Below are 18661 nucleotides of genomic sequence, written 5' to 3'. Positions count from 1 at the left end.
CTGATGTTGTATTACAAGTTTTAAATATTAAGCTAACCATTTACTTTATCTTACGGGCCAATGAAGAAAGCAGTCTTGTGATTTTTCTCCTATTAATATTATGGTGAAAATTACATGGTTTTGAAATAATTTCATATGTAGTGTGCAGATGCATTACTGCATGGATGGAGATTCCAGAGATGAAAATAATTTTTTAGGATTAAAAACTTTGTAATTACGTAAAGCATATTAAACAAAGCACCATAGTTTAATCACTATTAACACATCATACAATCAAGAAAAATGAGATTAATTAAAAAACAAAATTTAATAAATGTAAATACACACACCAAATATATATTCAACAAAATATACCTTTTATTTGATATATTCTATCACTTAAAGCCTTTTTATAATCCACATGATTAAATACTGGGTTTATTTTATTATTACAAAAAAATTCAATATTCTGAGGAGTTACCAAATTTTCTTTATAAATCCTTAGACCCTGATTAGATCTTTAGTTTTTAGATAATTTTATTCAGATATGTTTATTAAAGAAAGCCTTCTCGTAATTGATAAACTCTTAAGCCAAACAATGAAAAGTCAGTCTAGTATGGTTTAATATCCATAAGTAAGATTTCTAAAGAGAAAAATCAAATAACAAAATATCCACATGAAAACTAATACATGACCCATAAGTGAGCTAATGGTTTCAGGTTACTGTGGGAAAGTATGGAGTACAAACATCAGGATGAATGAACTTGGATGTAAGTTTAAGTCCCTGTGCACAGTTTCAATGCATCTGAGGAGTATACTGGGAACAAAGAAGGGATGATCCACATTTAAGAGTCAAGCAAATGTAAATACTAGTACCAAAGTCTTGGTGGCTGTAGAAGACCTATATTAGTAAAGCATCCAAAGGGACATTAAAAGAAGCCAGAGACTGAATAGAAGAGTCCAGGAGTGTTTCTCAGATTAATTACAACTTTATTCCAGAAGAAACAAAAACCTCAACCCTAAGAAAGATTTATTTCCTTGCTCAAGAATTCTTAAAATGGCAATTAAATTATCTGAAAAGGACCCAGTATAAATATACAATAACTAAATCTTTAGGATAAATGAAATTATTACCATTACTTTTTTTAAAAGGTAGGTGAAATATACGTTAGCTTATAAAAGAGTACTAAATGAATTCACTTATAAAATGTTTGGTTGTATCCGAAACCAGTGGTTCAAGTCAAGAACCAGTAGCCTCTAGCTACACAAAAGGCTGAGATCTCAGGATTGCAGTTTAAAGCCAGCTTCTGCAGAAAAGTAAGTGAGACCCTTATCTTTGATTAACTACCAAAAAAGCCAGAAATGAAGCTGTGGCTCAAGTAGTAGAATGCTAGGCTTGAACAAAAAATCTAAGGAACAGAACTCTGGACCTGAGTGCAAACCCTAACAGCAACACACAAATAAATATAGAAAATGTGTTTTATAATTTAGCTCATGCGCTTATGTAGATACTTTATACAAGAGGGAAGAATGAGTAACAGGAACCATAAAATTCAATGATTATGTTCTTCACTTAGACTCAACAGTAGTTTGACTTGCTTTATTCATTGATCAAACTGGACTCTGATCATGAAATTATGATAAAGACAAGTACACAAGGGAATATAATACATATCTGAACATCAGCTGTTCAGAATTTGACAATAAATTTCTCATTTTTATGCCTTTCTGACAGAAAAAGTGTAGTACTGCCAATGCGATTTACACTAATTAAATGGCATTATTCTGCATAAATGTCCAATTTCTCTTTCTGTAGCAAAAATATTCTCTTTCTGTATGTCCATAGTTTGAAACCTACCACTTATTAACTTACCTTGTTTTCCAGATTTTCTTTCTTTACAGGCTCTTTGAAAAACAGCATCTAGATGGATAGAAAAAACAGCTCAATGATAGCTGAGTTTGTTTCGTTAGGGCTCACCAGCAGTTGGAAACTTGAAATTTTCTTTTTTTGCATATTTTTGGTGGCCTATGCAGCAATCATGGCAGGGAATCTACTCATTGTTCTCACTGTAACCTTTGACTCCCAGCTCCATTCAATACCAATGTACTTCCTCCTGGGAAATCTCTCCTTTCTTGATATGTGTATTTCTACAATAACAACCCCTAAGAGGATGACAGATTTCCTCAGGGAGACTAAAACTATCTCCTTGTGGGGTTGTATGACTCAGATGTTCTTCCTTCACTTCCTAGGGGGAAGTGAGATGACTCTTCTCATAGTCATGGCTGTGGATAGGTACATTGCAATATGCAAACTATACAGCCATCATGAACCACAGGGTGCTGGTGGGATCTGTGCTGCTGTCCTGGGCTGTTGGTTTTGTGCATACAATGAGCCAGATGGTCCTCGCTGTCACCTTGCCATTCTGTGGCCCCAATGTAGTGGATGACATATTTTGTGACCTTCCCCTAGTATTGAAGCTTGCCTGCACTGAGACCTATGTTCTGGAGTTGCTAGTGATTGCTGACAGCGGTCTGTTGTCTTTCATCTGCTTCATAATCTTGCTCATTTCCTACACTATCATTCTGGTAACTGTGCGCAGTCGCTCCTCAGCAGGACTCTCCAAGGCTCTGTCTACACTGTCTGCTCACATCACGGTGGTCACTCTGTTCTTTGGGCCCTGCATTTTCATTTACATTTGGCCATTTAGTAGCTTCTCAGTGGACAAATTTCTTTCTGTATTTTATTCAGTTATCACTCCCTTACTAAATCCCATTATTTACACTCTGAGGAATCAGGAGATGAAATCAGCCATGAGCAGATTGAGGACAAGACATGTGAGCTCCAGACAAACCTCATAGAGAAGAGTGAAGATGAAGACTTTTAGTGAAAAATCCTGTAAATTACATTTGAAATTTGGTTGCCAGTTCTTTGTTTTGTTTTGTTTTATAGATTTTTTAAAATAATTATATTGTATACTGAAATTTTCAAGTATATTTTCTTATTGTATTTGTATAACATTCATGGTGCAACTGAAAGTTATATTCACAGAAATTCATTTGTACTTTTTAATGTGATAGAGTGTTACAGAAATTGTTCTTTATATTTAGAAATCCAGAAATTTCTTAAATATCCTTTTTAAATAAAGAGAAATAATAGCTTTTTATGGCTCATCCCTGTAATCCTACATATTCAGGAGGCTTTAACCTGAGGATCACAGTTTGAAGCCAGCCTGGGCAGGACAGTCCATTAAACTCTTATCTCCAATTAACCACCAGAAAACTGGAAGTGGTGCTATAGCTCAAGTGGTAGAGCACTACCCTTGAGCAAAAGAGCTCAGGGACAGCATCTACACCCCAAGTTCAAGCCCATGACTGGCCAAAACAAAAGAAAGGGAGAGAGGGAGAAAAGGAAAGAAAGAGAGAAAGAGAAAAATAGAAAATGAGTTTGGTGTGTGTGTGTGTGTGTGTTTATTTTTAACTATGAGGCTCACTTTGGATTTTAAAGTAGTTCCTTTATGAGAAAAATAGTAGGAATGGACACAGAAAGAAAGGCGTGACAGGGGTGTATGAATATTGTAGAAGATACATATATACATACACACATATACATATATGTGTGTCTGCATAAATATATGTGTATCTATATAATACCAAATTGAATCTAGTGAAAAATAATTTCAATGAGGAAGAAAGGGGGTTGAGTAACAAATTTGATCAAAAAACATAATATCCAAATTGTAAATATCACAGTAAAGCACATTTTTGCAATTACAGATTTTTAGAAAGTTAAAATTTTTTTTAAGTGTTAATTATTCTAAACTCAAATATGGACAATTACATGTTGAACATGATAATGTGGAAAGATTATTATTGAGCTGGCACAATGATCATATTCATGAGTGATTGGTATGCATGAGAATTGCATAGAAAGTAGCTTCTGTGGATTTCTGAATTCAAATCACATCAAAACAGAAAATATGTAAGCTAGTTAAGTTACATTGAGGAAAGCTTAAGTTATACTAAATATTAATTTAGATGTGTGGTCCTTGGACATCATGACTAGGTGGCCCTTGCAGATTTCTAGCCACCATTATTGTTTCCCGCCTCTAAGGCAATGTGCCTGCCACACTAAGTAAAGCTAAAGGAAATTTAAAGGTATGTTTCTAGTCATATGGTCATGTAAAACTTTAAGTTCTTCTTTCAAATATCACATTGAGGATCATGGAAAATAGTTTTCTAGGATTACTAGATATATTTGCATTCATTATTTATGAACTATGTTGATTAGACAGTTAAATATGAAAACTAGCATAGCACTTCAATAACTTGCAAGAGTTTCCCACATTTGTTTCAGTTTATCTTTCACTATAAAAGTGCATTGTTAGAGATTTGAAAAAAACCTGCCCTGCCCTCCAAGTACTCCAAGTACAACTATTTACATTTCAGAAAGTATTACCAACTACATAGGTCATATTCTTTTTTTTATGATATAGATATGCTGGATTTTTATTTTTATTTTTAAAATTTATATATATATTTATTGCAAAAATACTGTACAGAGGGGTTACAGTTACATGAGTAAGGTAGTGAGTACATTCCCTATCAAGCATTGTTACCTCCTCCTTTGTTTTTCCCTACCATCCCTTCCCTCCCCAACCACCTGACATTGTAAAATTCGTTTTCAACATAGTGTCCTGTACATCTTAGCGTCACAATGGATCAACCTGCATCCCCATTTAAGCATCCTGCTATATCCCTTCCGCTCCCTAAATTACAAAAAAAATGTATATACATGATACAGAACACAGGAATCAAATACAGTGAAAACAAGTGTTAAGCCGGGCGCTGGTGGCTCACGCCTGTAATCCTAGCTACTCAGGAGGCTGAGATCTGTGGATCGAGGTTCAAAGCCAGCCCAGGCAGGAAAGACCGTGAGACTCCTGTCTCCAATAAACTAGAAAACCGGAAGTGGCCTTGTAGCTCAAGTGGTAGAGTGCTCGCCTTGAGCTGAAGAGCTGAGGGACAGCGCCCAGGCCCAGAGTTCAAGCCCCATGACCGCCAAAAAAAAAAAAAAAAAAAAAAACCAAAACAAGTGTTATACTGTGGGGGAAGAACATAAAAAATAAACAAAAGAATCATATAGTGCATTATAAATACATTAAAAAACAATAGCAAGAAAGTAAAAACCACTTATGTCTCTGTCTTGGGGTATATTTTGCTTAACGTCATCTTATATGGTCATATGTACATAGCCTTTGACCTTCTCTACTTGTCCTAAACATGTACTAGTCATTGCAAACAAGGGAAACCATGGGACCTATGTTTCTTTGGACCTGACTTAGTTCAGTTAATGTAACTTTTTCCAAGTCTTTCCATTTCCTAACAAATGATGCAGTGTCATTCTTTCTGATGGAGGCATAGAATTCCATTATATGTGTGTGTGTGTGTGTGTGTGTGTGTGTATCACATTTTCTTGATCCATTCATCTACTGAGAGGCATCTGGATTGGTTCTACATCGTAACTATGGTAATAATGCTGTGATAAACATAGTTGTGCTGATAGCTTTAGTATAGCTTTGTTTGTGATCATTTGGGTAAATGCCCCAAGGTGGGATTGCTGGATCATAGGGGAGCTCTATGTGGAGTTTTTTGAGGAACTTCCATACTGCTTTCCAAAGTGGTTGAACAAGTTTACATTCCCACCAACAATGCACTAGAGTTCTTGAGGGTTAATTTCAAACTCTGCTACTTTGCCAAAGTTTCAAATCAGCTCTAGTAATTTGGGAGTGGAGTCCATGGAATTCTTTAACTACAAGATCATGTCATCTGCAAAGCGGAGAGATTTTAAGGTGGTTTTTCATCCCCCTGTTGTTACAGTTAGGAATACATGTTGGGGAAGGGGAAGGTTAATGAAACACATTATAAACCTACATAGAAAGTAACAATGAATCCTTTCCTCCTATATATGTAAGTTAATAAAAAAATAAATAAATGCATAGAAATTTTAAGAAGCAAGGTTCATTAACCTCTTTAACTCAGAGGGTAGTAGATTTATAAAGAATTTTCCTAAGTGGCACTGTAGCTCAAGTGGTAGAGCGCTAGCCTTGAGTTGAAGAGCTGAGGGACAACGCCCAGGCCCAGAGTTCAAGCCCCATGACCGACAAAAAAAAAAAAAAAAAAAAAGAATTTTCCTTATTCCTGCATACAAGGCTTATATTAACTTGGGGAACAGAAATACATTAAACATACAAGAGAGCAAGCAATATTTAGCATATCATTCTACAATTTTTTTCTCTCAGACATACAGGGCACAAAGTATGTTAGAATCACTTAAAATAATAGTTGTTTGTTTACCGTGTTATAAGATACAATTATTTTGCTTAAGTAAAAAAAAACTCTTCCTTAAAATCAATTGCTTAAGAAAATGTTTATTAATGGCAGAACAGTGTTCTTCAGATAGCCTCGTTGGTATAGAAAAATGGAATGAGGTGTTAATTAAAATATCATTTTGATAACTCTTGCATTATAGCTTACCACACACAAATATGTTATGATATAGAAAAATAGAATGAGGTGTTAATTAAAATATCATTTTGATAACTCTTGCATTATAGCTTACCACACACAAATATGTTAAGAGCTCCTTATACTTTACTGTAAAACTTAGTAACTTTTGGGCTGGGAAGGTGGCTCAGTGGTAGAGTGCTTGCCTTGCATGCATGAGGCCCTGGGTTTGATTCCTCAGCACTACATAAGCAAAAAGAAAAAAACCAGAAGTGGCACTGTGGCTCAAGTGGTAGAGCGCTAGTCTTGAGCTGAAGAGCTGAGGGACAGCGCCCAGGCCCCACGACCGGACCCAAAAAAAAAAAACAAACAAACTTAGTAACTTTTATTGCAACTTTTTGTTCTATACTATTCTCTGTGTGGGGGTGGGGAGGGGGGAGGAGAGAATTTTTGCTCACCACTAACCATATACCACTTGTTCCACAGCTCCACTTCTGGATTGTTTGATAGTTAATTGGACATAAAAGGACCAAATCCATCCTGCCTAGGCTGGCTTTAAACCGAGATCCTCAGATCTCAGCCTCCTGAGTCGCTCAGATTACAAACATGAGCCACTGGTGCTCAGTCATCCTTTGTTTAGGGAAAATCCTTTGGGACAATGCTTACCCTACAAAATCGTTTTACCCAAAAGCATTTCCTTTTATTATCTTAAGAATTTGTATGAAGGGTTTCCATTCTACAGGTCAGTTTGTGAGTACAGTGCATATTCATCAATGTCACGCCTTTTATCATTCTCCCTATCTCTCCCAACCACAACAATTCCAATTCACCTTGATCATTTACATTCACTGAATAATGACTTCATTAACCCACCCTTCCTCTCTTTGTCTGACCCTCTCCCCTTGATGTTAGTCCCTTCCCTTACCAAGGCATATTGCAGCTTCCTAGTTGTCATTATGTTAAACTGTTAGTTGTTCAGTGGAGTTGCAGTATTAGAATCCTTCCCTGCACATACAATACTTCAGTGTGTGTGTGTGTGTGTGTGTGTGTGTGTGTGTGTGTGTGTGTGTGTGTGTGTGTGTGTGTAATTTAAGCCTTGCTGTCTTCCTGAGCCTTACTGACTTCACTAAACCTAATTTTTTTTCCAGGTTCACACATTTCTCTGCAAATATGTGTGTGAAATATGTATTTCCCAAAAATTCTATTTTCTTGATCCATTTGTCCATTGGAGGCATCTGGGAAGTTTCTATAACTTGTCTGTGATGAATAGTTTAGCAATGAAATAGGTATGCAAATAACTTTCCTGTACCCTGATTTGTAATTTTTGGATAAATGCCCAAGAGTGGTATATTTGGATCATAATGCAGGTTTAGGTTTAGGGTTTTGCCTTTTGTTTTGTTTTTTTTTGCCAGTCCTGGAGCTTGAACTCAGGGCCTGGGCACTGTCCCTGGGCTTCTTTTTGCTCAAGGCTAGCACTCTATCACTTGAGCCACAGACCCACTTCCATCTTTTTCTGTTTATGTGGTACTGAGGAATAGAAGCCAGGGTTTCGTGCATGCAAAGTAAGCACTACCACTAAGCCACATTCCCAGCCCCTAGGTTTAGTTTTTTGAAGAATCTAAAATCTTCCAGAGAAAGCTTTACCTGTTTAAATTCTCACCAACAATGTAATAGGGTTTCTCTTCTCCTACATCCTCAGAAGCAACTGTTGTTGTTTTTCTTTTTCATAATTGCCATTGAGGTGAGATGGAATCTCAGTGATGCTTTGGTTTTCATTTCCTTTGTAGCCAGAGATATTGAGCATTTTTCACACGTTTATTGTCCATTGTTACTTCTGATAACTATTTAGCTTTTTTATCCATTTACTTATTGGATCAGATAATTTCTTTTTTGAAGGTTTAATTTCTTGACCTTTCTGTATATTCTCAATATTAAGTCCTTGTCAGCTGTATAGTTAGCACAGTTCTTCTATTCCATAGGCTAACATTTAGTTTAGCAAGTGCATCCTTTCTTGTGCAGAAACATTTTAGCTTGATGTAATACTATTTGTCACTTCTCTCTCTGATTTCCTGAACCCCTGACTTCTACTCAAAAATTTCTCCACTATGCCCACGAGTTCAAATATTCCTCCTACTCCTTGTAAGGTAATTTCAAGATTTCAGGTTGTACATTGAGGTTTTTGATACCTTTTGAATTGATAGTAGTAAAAAAATGACAGAGGCATTCAGTTCTGCATAAGGATATCCAATTTCCCTGGTCTGATTTTTTGAAGAGATGATATTTTTGTTAACTTACATTTTTGTATCCCTTGTCAAATATTAGATGGCTGTAAGTATATAGGTTACCTCTGGGTATTCTAGACCATTCCATTGTTCTCCAGGCCTATTTTTGTGCCATTACCAAGCTGTTTCTGTCACTATAGAGCGGTAGCAAAATTGGAAGTCTGGAATTGTGATACTTCCAATACTGACCCCCACATCTGGCTTGCTTTGGTCATTCTGGGTGTCTTGTGCAGTTTCCTATGAATTTTGGAATATAAATCTTAGGGATAATAAATATTGATCAGTGGATCATTTCCACCAGGTAACAACATAGTGTATGTTTGCTTGGACACAAGTGAACATATCAGATCTATCTTGGAAAGGTCTGAATGCACTGAAAGGGAAATGAGCTACCTGGCCCTGTATAGTGTGCTCTATGTAGCTCAGTGAAACCTCTAGGCTGACCATTTCACTATCTGCCAACTCAGAAACTAATTGTGACAATAAAAAAATTTTATTTATATTTCTATTTTTAAGTACTTGTATAAAGAAGGTATTAGGTGATGAGAAGAAATGTTCTAAAAATATTGGCTGGGTCTTAACAGCTGTGATGAATGAGTTTGCAAGATAATGTAATAATCTTATTCTATGTTTCTCTTGTTTTGGCCTAATATATCCAAAGGATTTTCTAAGAAAATTACATAGTTAAATGTGAGAATAAGGAACAGGAGAACCTTAAAGTTACATTGTTAGTGAGCCAATGACTGATTCAGAAGAGAACATGATTATTTAACTTGCTAAATACCCAAATGCCAATTGCCATAAGTTCTTGATTTGTATATGTGTGTATATTCTATGTACACATATAAATGTGTGTCTATCTTTTTAAAATTATTTTCCAAACTTCTGAGATGATTGTAGACTTATAGGAGAATTGTAAAAGTAGTAAATTCCTGTATATTCTTAAGCTATTGTCTTGTTTTGATATCTTGCTGAAGAACACTTGTCAAAATCAAGACATTAACCTTGCTACAATGCTATCCTAGTAGAGTTAAAAGTAGATATTTTTCCTAATGTCCCTTACTGTTCCAGGATCCCATCCAGGGTCCCATCTTGAACTAAGTTGCCATGTCTCTTGTTTTATCTTCCAAACTGTGATAGCATGCTATACGTAACAGGATACCTAATGTGTTCATGTGTTTCTGATGTTGTTAATCTTGATTGCAATGTTAAGGTGGTGTTTGCTTGGATTTTCTCTTGTATGCTTGCTATGTTTTCCTTTATAATTACTAAATATTTGCTAGATACTTTGAGACTATGCAGCTGTCCTGTTTCTGCTTACACTTCTGCAACTACTTTTATGAATTGGCAGATCTTGCTTGTGGCATTTAAAACAGTAGTATTCTGATGTTGATTTTCTATTTCCCTTATACCTAATAATTGGAATTGTTCTATAAGGAAGAGTTGTTGCTGTTTCTGGATATATATTTTTAATTATAATAAGATATATTTAGGATAGGTACAAACTTAGAACCTAAAATTGCAAGCCAAACTAAAATGAGTCCAAATAACCATGTCAAAGAATACTAAGTAACCTGTCTGAGAAAATATAGTGAATTTAAGAAGGAAAATCATATTATTAGGAATTGGTTTAACTTTTGGCTTCAAACTGAAATTTTTTAAAACTTCACATCTGGACTTTTTTAAAGTGTCAAAATTTATATTACTTTGGGGGATCATTTGTGTCAACATCTTGAATAAAGTTACCCAGAACTGGCATAGTTTAAAAAAAAAAGAAATTATTCAAATCAGTTTATAAGTTCAATGCATCTTGATCAATGTCACCTGTTTCAACATCCTCCCCCATCCTTCCTAACCCAACCTCTCCCCTCATGACAACAAATGTATATTGATGAAATAAAAGCTGCCTTTAAGCCCATGGCTTGTGGGTCAGATTCTAATAATCATTAAGATGGCATATCAACAATGGCATTGCAGCTTTCCTTTTTGCAGGTTTTTGTTTTTTTTTTTTTTTTTTTTATTGTAAAGGTGATGTACAGAGAAAATGCAGTTACATAAGTCAGGTAAAAAGTGCATTTCCTTTGGAACAGTGTGACTTCTCCCTCATTCTCTCCTAGGTTTTCCCCTCCCGACTTCCTCCCCTTCAAGTCATATAATTCATTTCTAACACAAAGCTTTGAGAGAACGCAACCAAAAGCCCCTGGGTCAGTCCTGAAATCAGTTTTGACTCCTGAGGAAAGGTTGGTGGTCTTACAGGCCTCTGTGCCCTGCGTGGGCCCCACTGGCCCCTTGGCCCATGCTGGAGTTATCATGCTGCACTGACAGCAGACTAATGGGCAGTAGAGCTCTTATTCTTGGCTTCTCCCCCTGTCCAAATGTACCTTCTGGTCTTGCCTATTGCACGAAGGCCTCAATACTGCCCTCTTCTCAGCTGTCACCAAACCAAGCTTTTCCTTCCAGAACCTTCTATTTTTGAGTTCTAGCCCAGCCTAGGGGCCTAACCAACTTCTGCCACACCAGATGAAGTCTCCATACAGAGTCTGTTTAATTTAAACTGAGCACTACAAAGAAATTGCTTGCTTTGGCTCATAGCTCATATACAAGTGAGCCAAAAGAGTTGGGCTGTAGGTGCCACAGATAAAGGTCTTGTCAAAGTGCTGAGATCTCTGGATTGTGAACTTCATACAAGGATGTATGAGATCCAGAGAAGTGAAAAAGTTAAATGAACTTAAAAATTCATGGAGGGGACAGAAAAGAGAAGTTAGGGTACGATGTGTTACAAAGAAGCAGAACAAACATTGTGATAATTGAGGGGCGGGACAAGTGACCTAGCAGTGCACAAACATAAAGATGTAAGAGTGCTAATGTTAGTGCAAGGAGGCCTTGGATGGTCCCTGAGGGTCTAGAGAAAATACCATGATGATAGCCTTGGCCAGTGCCCACTGTGCTCCACATCCCAGCTTCTATCCCTGCCACAGACTCTGAGATGCATCATTTCAGATTCATGTCAGAAAGGAATCAGGGTTCACCTACCATCCTGCTGTCTAGAAATTTTGTTCTTTAGATTATTGTCAAGATTACCAGGGAACTGGAGCTTCTTGGTTGAATGCTCAGATCTCAGGAGAACAGTATCTTCAGGGTCAGGACTTAGGGTTGTATTAACCGCCCCTAGAGATGTTGGCCCTCTAAAGATTCAGTATGTTCTGTAACACAGACCAATATACTGTAACATTCCTTGAATGGTTATTGGAAATCTGAAAATCTAATTTACAATTTAAGTCTTTAATACAAAGGCAGAAATCTTCTAAAGCCTAACTGTGGATATTACTACAGGATGAAATTTGTGGTAAGAACTTTGACTTTCTCAAAAATTACATAACTCAGAGACTGGGAATGTGGCTTAGTGGTAGAGTGATGGCCTAGCATGCATGAAGCCCTGGGTTCAATTCCTCAGTACCCTATACACAGAAAAGTCCAGAAGTAGTGGTGTGGCTCAAGTGGTAGAGCACTAGCCTTAAGCAAAAGAAGCTCAGGGACAGTGCCCAGGCCCTGAGTTCAAGGCCCAGGACTGGCAAAAAAACATATATATATATATATATATGTACATATGTATACATATGTGTGTGTGTATATATATATATATATATATATATATATATATATATATATATATATATATCAGCCAGGTACCAGTAGCTCACACCTGTAATCCAAGCTATTCGGGAGGTCTGAGATCTGAGGATCATAGTTCAAAGCCAACCTGGGCAGGAACATCTATGAGGCACTTATCTCCAATTTAACCATGAGAAAACCAGAAGTGGCACTGTGACTCAAGTGGTAGAGCACTTACCTTGAACTGAATTGCTCAGGGACAGCATCCAGGCCCAGGCCCAGAGTTCAAGACTCACTAATGACAAAAAAAAAAAAAAAAAATATATATATATATATATATATATATATATATATATATATATATATATATATATATCACTCCAGTGTTAGTGACTGGTTCTAAGGTTGTTGTGTATTCAACATCTTCCCTTCTCAGGATAAAGGAGCTTTTACAATGAGCTAAAGCTACGTATTCTGTCATTCACCCCTGGAAGTGTCCTTTAAATTAGGTGTAATCAGTAAAGGGAGAACAACAAAAGTGCTACTACATCTGGAAATATCAAAGTAAGAATATTTCTCCTACATCTGTATGCCCACATCAGAAGAACATTGTCTCCATGTTCAAATATATTGGTCCCTGAGCTTTTGTGATAAAGGAACAAAACTGGTGACATTCTATCACTTGAATCATAGTGCCATTTGTGGCAATTTTGGTGGTGGTCAATTGGAGATAGTCTCACAGTCTTTACTACCTAGTATGGCTTACAACTGAGATCTTTAGATCTCATACTTTTTTTTTTTGGTCATGGGGCTTGAACTCTGGCCTTGAGCCCTATCCCTGTGCTCTACCACTTGAGCTACAGTGTCACTTCCAATTTTCTAGTGGTTTATTGGAAATAAGAGTCTCACGGGCTTTCCTGCCCGGGTTGGCTTTGATCCTCAGATCTCAGCCTCCTGAGTGGCTAGGATTACAGGCATGAGCCACCAGCACCTGGCTCCTAAAGATCTCATACTTTTAAATAACTAAGAATACAATTTTGTGAGGTACCAGTTCCCTGTTAGATCATGAGTTCTTAGCTACTTGATCCAAGCAGGACTCACTGTTTCCAAAGAACAGGTCAGCAAGCAAAAGGTCTGTAACATCACTTTGTCATTTGAAAGGGCCTTTCATAATCAGTTGGTAAAGGTCTGTTTTCCTATCATTCCAGAAACCATATTCAAATGCTTACATAGAATATTTTCAAGAATTTGTTGTTAGTGTTGTTTATATTAGTGGTCCTCAGGTTTGAACTCAGGGGAAAACATTTGTGCGACTTCCTTTACCATCTAAAACCATGCCAGAAGCCCTTCTGTATCACTCATTTTTCCAATTAGGGTCTTCTTTCTTTGTCTGGGCATTTCCAGACACCAATTTTTATAAGTCTCAGAGACTTTCCCTTATTGCTCTGACTTGGAACTGGGATCCTCAGATCGCAGCCTCCTGAGTAGTTAAAATTACAGGCATGAGCTACAGGCACCTGGCTGGTTAAACATTTTTTTATAGTCATCTACAATTCTACTAAGTTATTTTCATTTATATTTAATTAGTATATATTAGTTGAACAAAGGAGGTTCATTGTGTTATTTCTATTTATCCATACAATGAATTCACCTTTACTCACTTCCCTTCTTCATCCCCTTTCTTAAAACAATATCAGCTGGGCTAGGAATATAGCTTAGTGGCAGAGTGCTTACCAAGCATGCATGAAGCCCTGGGTTCAATTCCTCAGTACCACATAAACAGAAAAAAAAAAAAAAGCCAGAAGTGGCTCGGTGGCTCAGGTGGTAGAGTGCTAGCCTTGAGCAAAAAGAATCTCAGGGACAGTGCCACATCCTGAGTTCAAGCTAAGGATTGGCAAACAACAAGAACAAACAAAAAACAATGGGGCTGGGAAGGTGGCTCAGTGGTAGAGTGCTTGCCTTGCATGCATGAGGCCCTGGGTTCAGTTCCTCAGCATCACATAAGCAAAAAAGAAAACAGCCAGAAGTGGCGCTGTGGCTCAAGTGGTAGAGTGCTAGCCTTGAGTTGAAGAGCTGAGGGACAGTGCCCAGGCCCAGAGTTCAGGCCCATGACCGGACCCAAAAAACAATGCCCATTGTTTTATATACACACATACATATATATGTATACATATATACAAATTTTTTTACGATATTCACCTTCCTTTATCCATTCACCCTCAACAGAACCTATTTTATGTTTCTGTTATTTGTTTTTTTTTTCCTTTTATTTTTAATTTTTAATTGTAAAGGTGATGTACAGAGGGATCATAGTTATATAAGTCAGATATTGAGTACATTTCTTTTTGAGCAGTGCTGGTATTTGCTTTTTATTCATGTTAGTTGTGCAAATTGTTTTCACTTTGATATTTCACAATGCCAGTAGTTACTTTAATTAGATTAACTATTTCAGGTGTCTTCTCTTTGCTTATCCACACCCTACTTCACTCCTATTACTAAACAGCTTTCAGTGAGTTTCTATATGCAGTCTTCATGCATACACATACATGTATATAAGTGTTGTAATAGTAGTTCCTTTTTTGGGGAGTGGGGGTCTGGTCGTGCAGCCGGAACTCTGGACCTGGGCACCGTCCCTCAGCTCTTCAGCTCAAGGCTTGCGCTCTACCACTTGAGCCACAGCGCCACTTCTGGCTTTTTTTCTTTTTGCTTATGTAATGCTGAGGAATTGAACCCAGGGCTTCATGCATGCAAGGCAAGTGCTCTACCATTGAGCCACCTTCCCAGCTCTCTGTAATAGTAATTCTATGTGGGGATACCTAGGAGCTGGTGTAGAGGGAACGAGAATGACAGACACTAAATAACACTTATATACATGTAACTTTGGTTTAAGATGTCATTATACATGTATACATATAAAGGCATGTATATGCATATCTTTTAAGACTCAATTCCTTATATGAGGGAAAATAACTTTTGCCCATAAAAACCTACTTTAGTTCAATTAACAAATTAATATCCAGTTGCATCCTTTTGCCAATGAATGGTATAATGTCTTTGCTGTTTATAACTGAATAAATGTACACTATGTATCAATGCCAGATTTCATATTTTTTTATCATCCTTAAATAGTTGTATGGACTCCTTGCTCTTTTCTGCAGGACCCCGCCATTCAGGGGCCGGCGCGGGCCTGGGCGAGCTCCCTCCCACACGTGTGCCGGGGGCCAAGGGAGGAGCGGGGAGACCCCGCGGGGCCTCGCGAGAGCCAGCCTACCCGGACGACCCTCGGGGTCGCTGCCGGGGAGGGAGGGGGGATGGGGACCTGCTCAGGCCCCGCCCCTTCCTCCCCTCCCCCCCCACTCGCTTGCTTGCGCGTGCCTTGGCTGTGCCTGGGGTTGGCGGGGTTGTTGTTGTGGCACGCAGTCTTTTTTTTTTTAAATCAATTGTGAAGCTTCTTAACTCTGGGCCTCCCATACTGTCTTGATCTTTTTTGCCTAAGGCTAGAGCTCTACCATTCTGGTTTTCTGGTGGTTCACTGGAGGTAAGAGTCTCCCAGCTCGTTTTGGACATGACAACTTGTACTTCTCATTGTTGCAACAGGACTGTTTTTTTTTTGTCAGTGGTGGAAATTGAACTCTGTGCTTGGGCGCTGTCCGTGCACTCTTCAGCTCAAGGCGAGTGCTCTACCACTTGAGCCATAGTGCCACTTCCGGTTTTCTAGTGGCTTATTGGATATAAGAATCTTAAGCACTTTTCTGCCCGGGATGGCTTTGAACCGTGATCCTCATATCTCAGCCTCCTGAGTAGCTGGTATTACAGGTGTGAGCCACAGGCACCTGGCTTATAAGACTCTTATCTCCAATTAACCACCAGAAAATTAGAAGTACCACTGTGGCTCAAAGTGGGAGAGCACTAGCCTTGAGCAAAAGAGCTGAAGGAGTGCACCCAGACCCTGAATTCAAGCCCTATAACCAACCAAAAAAAAATCAATCATTTGTACTATCATTTGAAAAATTGTATAGATCATACATACGACTCAAAATTGAAAAATAGGGCTGGGATGGTAGAGTGCTTGCCTTGCATGCATGAGGCCCTGAGTTCAATTCCTCAGCACCACATAAGCAGAAAAAGCCAGAAGTGATGCCATGGCTCAAAAGGTAGTGAGCTCACCTTGAGCTGAAGAGCACAGGGACAGTGCTCAAGCCCAGAGTTCAAGCCCCACGACCGACAAAAAAAAAAAAAAGATATATGAAAACATCTCCCTCCTACTCACTTGCTATCCCCAGAAAAGACACCATCATGTGTTCTAGAATTCCATGTTTGAGACCATTTTGATTACCTGATCTTTGGCACTGGACCTATTTCCCTTCTCTTTTTCTTTTGAAACCATAAAATCTTCTCTTTGTGTATATTTCTGAAATTGCATGCTACTGAACCTTAAATGGAGCTCTTTCCAGAGTGGTGAGCAATCAAGGGGCCAGTTCAACCTTTCAACACATATCCTTTAGTTCTGAGGTGTTCAGTAACCTCACTGATATTTATCTGTTTTCTTTTCATTATTCTTTCATTATTTCTATTGTTCATATTAGTCTTTAGGTTTCTAACTGTTCTCTCTTATTTTCCTGTCTTTCACACTTATTTCTAGAATGTTTCTTCCATCTTCATTTTCAATGCTTTTATTAAACTTTTTTTTAATTTCTACTTGTGTATCTTTTCATTTCTAATAGCTTTCTTTTTCACCCAGATTCTGAGCTTGAGAGTAAAGGTTTACAATTGTGGCCTTCTCTAGAGGAGGATAGGGTTAAGTCATTTACTGAGAAATCCCAACATCAGTGTTATTAGATTTTCATTCTCAGTCTGTCAGGTGACCCATAAAGAATTTCTCCAAGTTCCCACATGCAGCATAAGTAGCTAGGTGCTAACTTTTGGGGTAGCTGATAAAAAAAGGGAAATGAATATGAATCTAACTAAAAGACTACTTAGATAGATACAGAAATAGAGACGAGAAAAAGATATAAAAAGAGTGAATAAGTTTAAATTTTTGTTTTAGTTTGCATTAGTTACAGAGGAGATTTCATTGCTATACTTCCAGACATGTTTAAAATATGTCCCAATCTATCTCACCCCTTGTATCAATTTCCTTTCCCCCTTGTCCCCTTCCTACCTTCCCAAAACAATTTCAACATGGTTCCTTGTTCAATTTTCATAGCTGCCAACCATCTCTTTCAATCAAATTTATACCCCTTCAAAATATATTTCAAAATTATTCACCCTCTACTATACCTTTGTCTCTGAGTCTCTTTGCAATGTGGTTCAGCAGTATATTAATGTGTATGCTATTTATTTATGAAAAGCAGTTTGTGATTTATTTATTTATTTATTAAAAGCAGTGCTTGTATTATAGTTAGTGCTATAAATAGTGCTTGCCTAGGCCTGGTGCCGGTAGCTACTCAGCTACTCAGGAGGCTGAGATCTAAGGATCACCAATCAAAGCAAGCCCAGACAAGAAAGGTCATGAAACTCTTATCTCCAATAAAACCACCAGAAACCAGAAGTGGTACAATGGCTCAAGTGATACAGTGCTAGCCTTGAGCTGAAGAGCTCAGGGACAGCACCCAGACCCAGAGTTCAAGCCCTACAACTGACAAATAGATAGATAGATAGACAGACAGACAGACAGATAGATAGATAGATAGATAGATAGATAGATAGATAGATAGATAGATAGATAGACAGAGAGTGCTTGCCAAGCATGCTTAACTGAGTTTTATTCCCAGCACAAAAAAAAAAAAAGTAAACAAAAAGCAAAGCACTTATGTGTGCATATTTTTAAAAGATAAGAACCTGTAGCCTTTTTGGTCTAACAGTATGAAAATACAGAATTTTAGAAATTTAGTATATTTTGTTCTTGCCAATATATATAGTTTTCATATAACTAAAAACTTGATATTTTGTTTTCTGAACTTAGTATTTTTCAGTTTAATGTCCTCCAATTGCATTCATTTTCCTGTAAATGACATGATGTTTCCTGTAAAGTATACATACATACAGTGCCAATACCATGTTTTTGTTACCATGGTTCTTTTTTTTTTGGTCAATCATGGGAGGCCTGGGCGCTGTACCTGTGCTCTTCAGCTCAAGGCAAGTGCTCTACCGCTTGAGCCACAGGGCCACTTCCGGTTTTCAAGTGGTTTTATTGGCGATAAGAGTCTCATGGACTTTCCTGCCCAGGCAGGCTTTGAAACATGATCTTCAGATCTCAGCCTCCTGAGTAGCTAGGATTACAG

The 18661-nt window shown here is 37.7% G+C and overlaps 1 protein-coding gene across 1 annotated transcript; it reads left to right on the top strand.

Moving 5' to 3' along the window:
• The first annotated feature begins 1904 nt into the window (after positions 1-1904).
• LOC122128280 (olfactory receptor 4L1-like) lies at positions 1905-2838 on the top strand. The gene is given in 2 exon segments (XM_042702526.1): positions 1905-2290; positions 2292-2838. Coding segments are annotated over 2 exon segments (933 nt in total).
• Positions 2839-18661: the final 15823 nt, after the last annotated feature.

The sequence above is a fragment of the Dipodomys spectabilis genome, unplaced genomic scaffold, assembly GCF_019054845.1.
Source record: "Dipodomys spectabilis isolate Male_0828 unplaced genomic scaffold, ASM1905484v1 ptg000011l, whole genome shotgun sequence".
Classification (NCBI taxonomy): Eukaryota; Metazoa; Chordata; class Mammalia; order Rodentia; family Heteromyidae; genus Dipodomys; species Dipodomys spectabilis.
The sequence above is the reverse complement of the archived record's forward strand: the minus strand, read 5'-3'. Positions and strand labels throughout refer to the sequence as shown.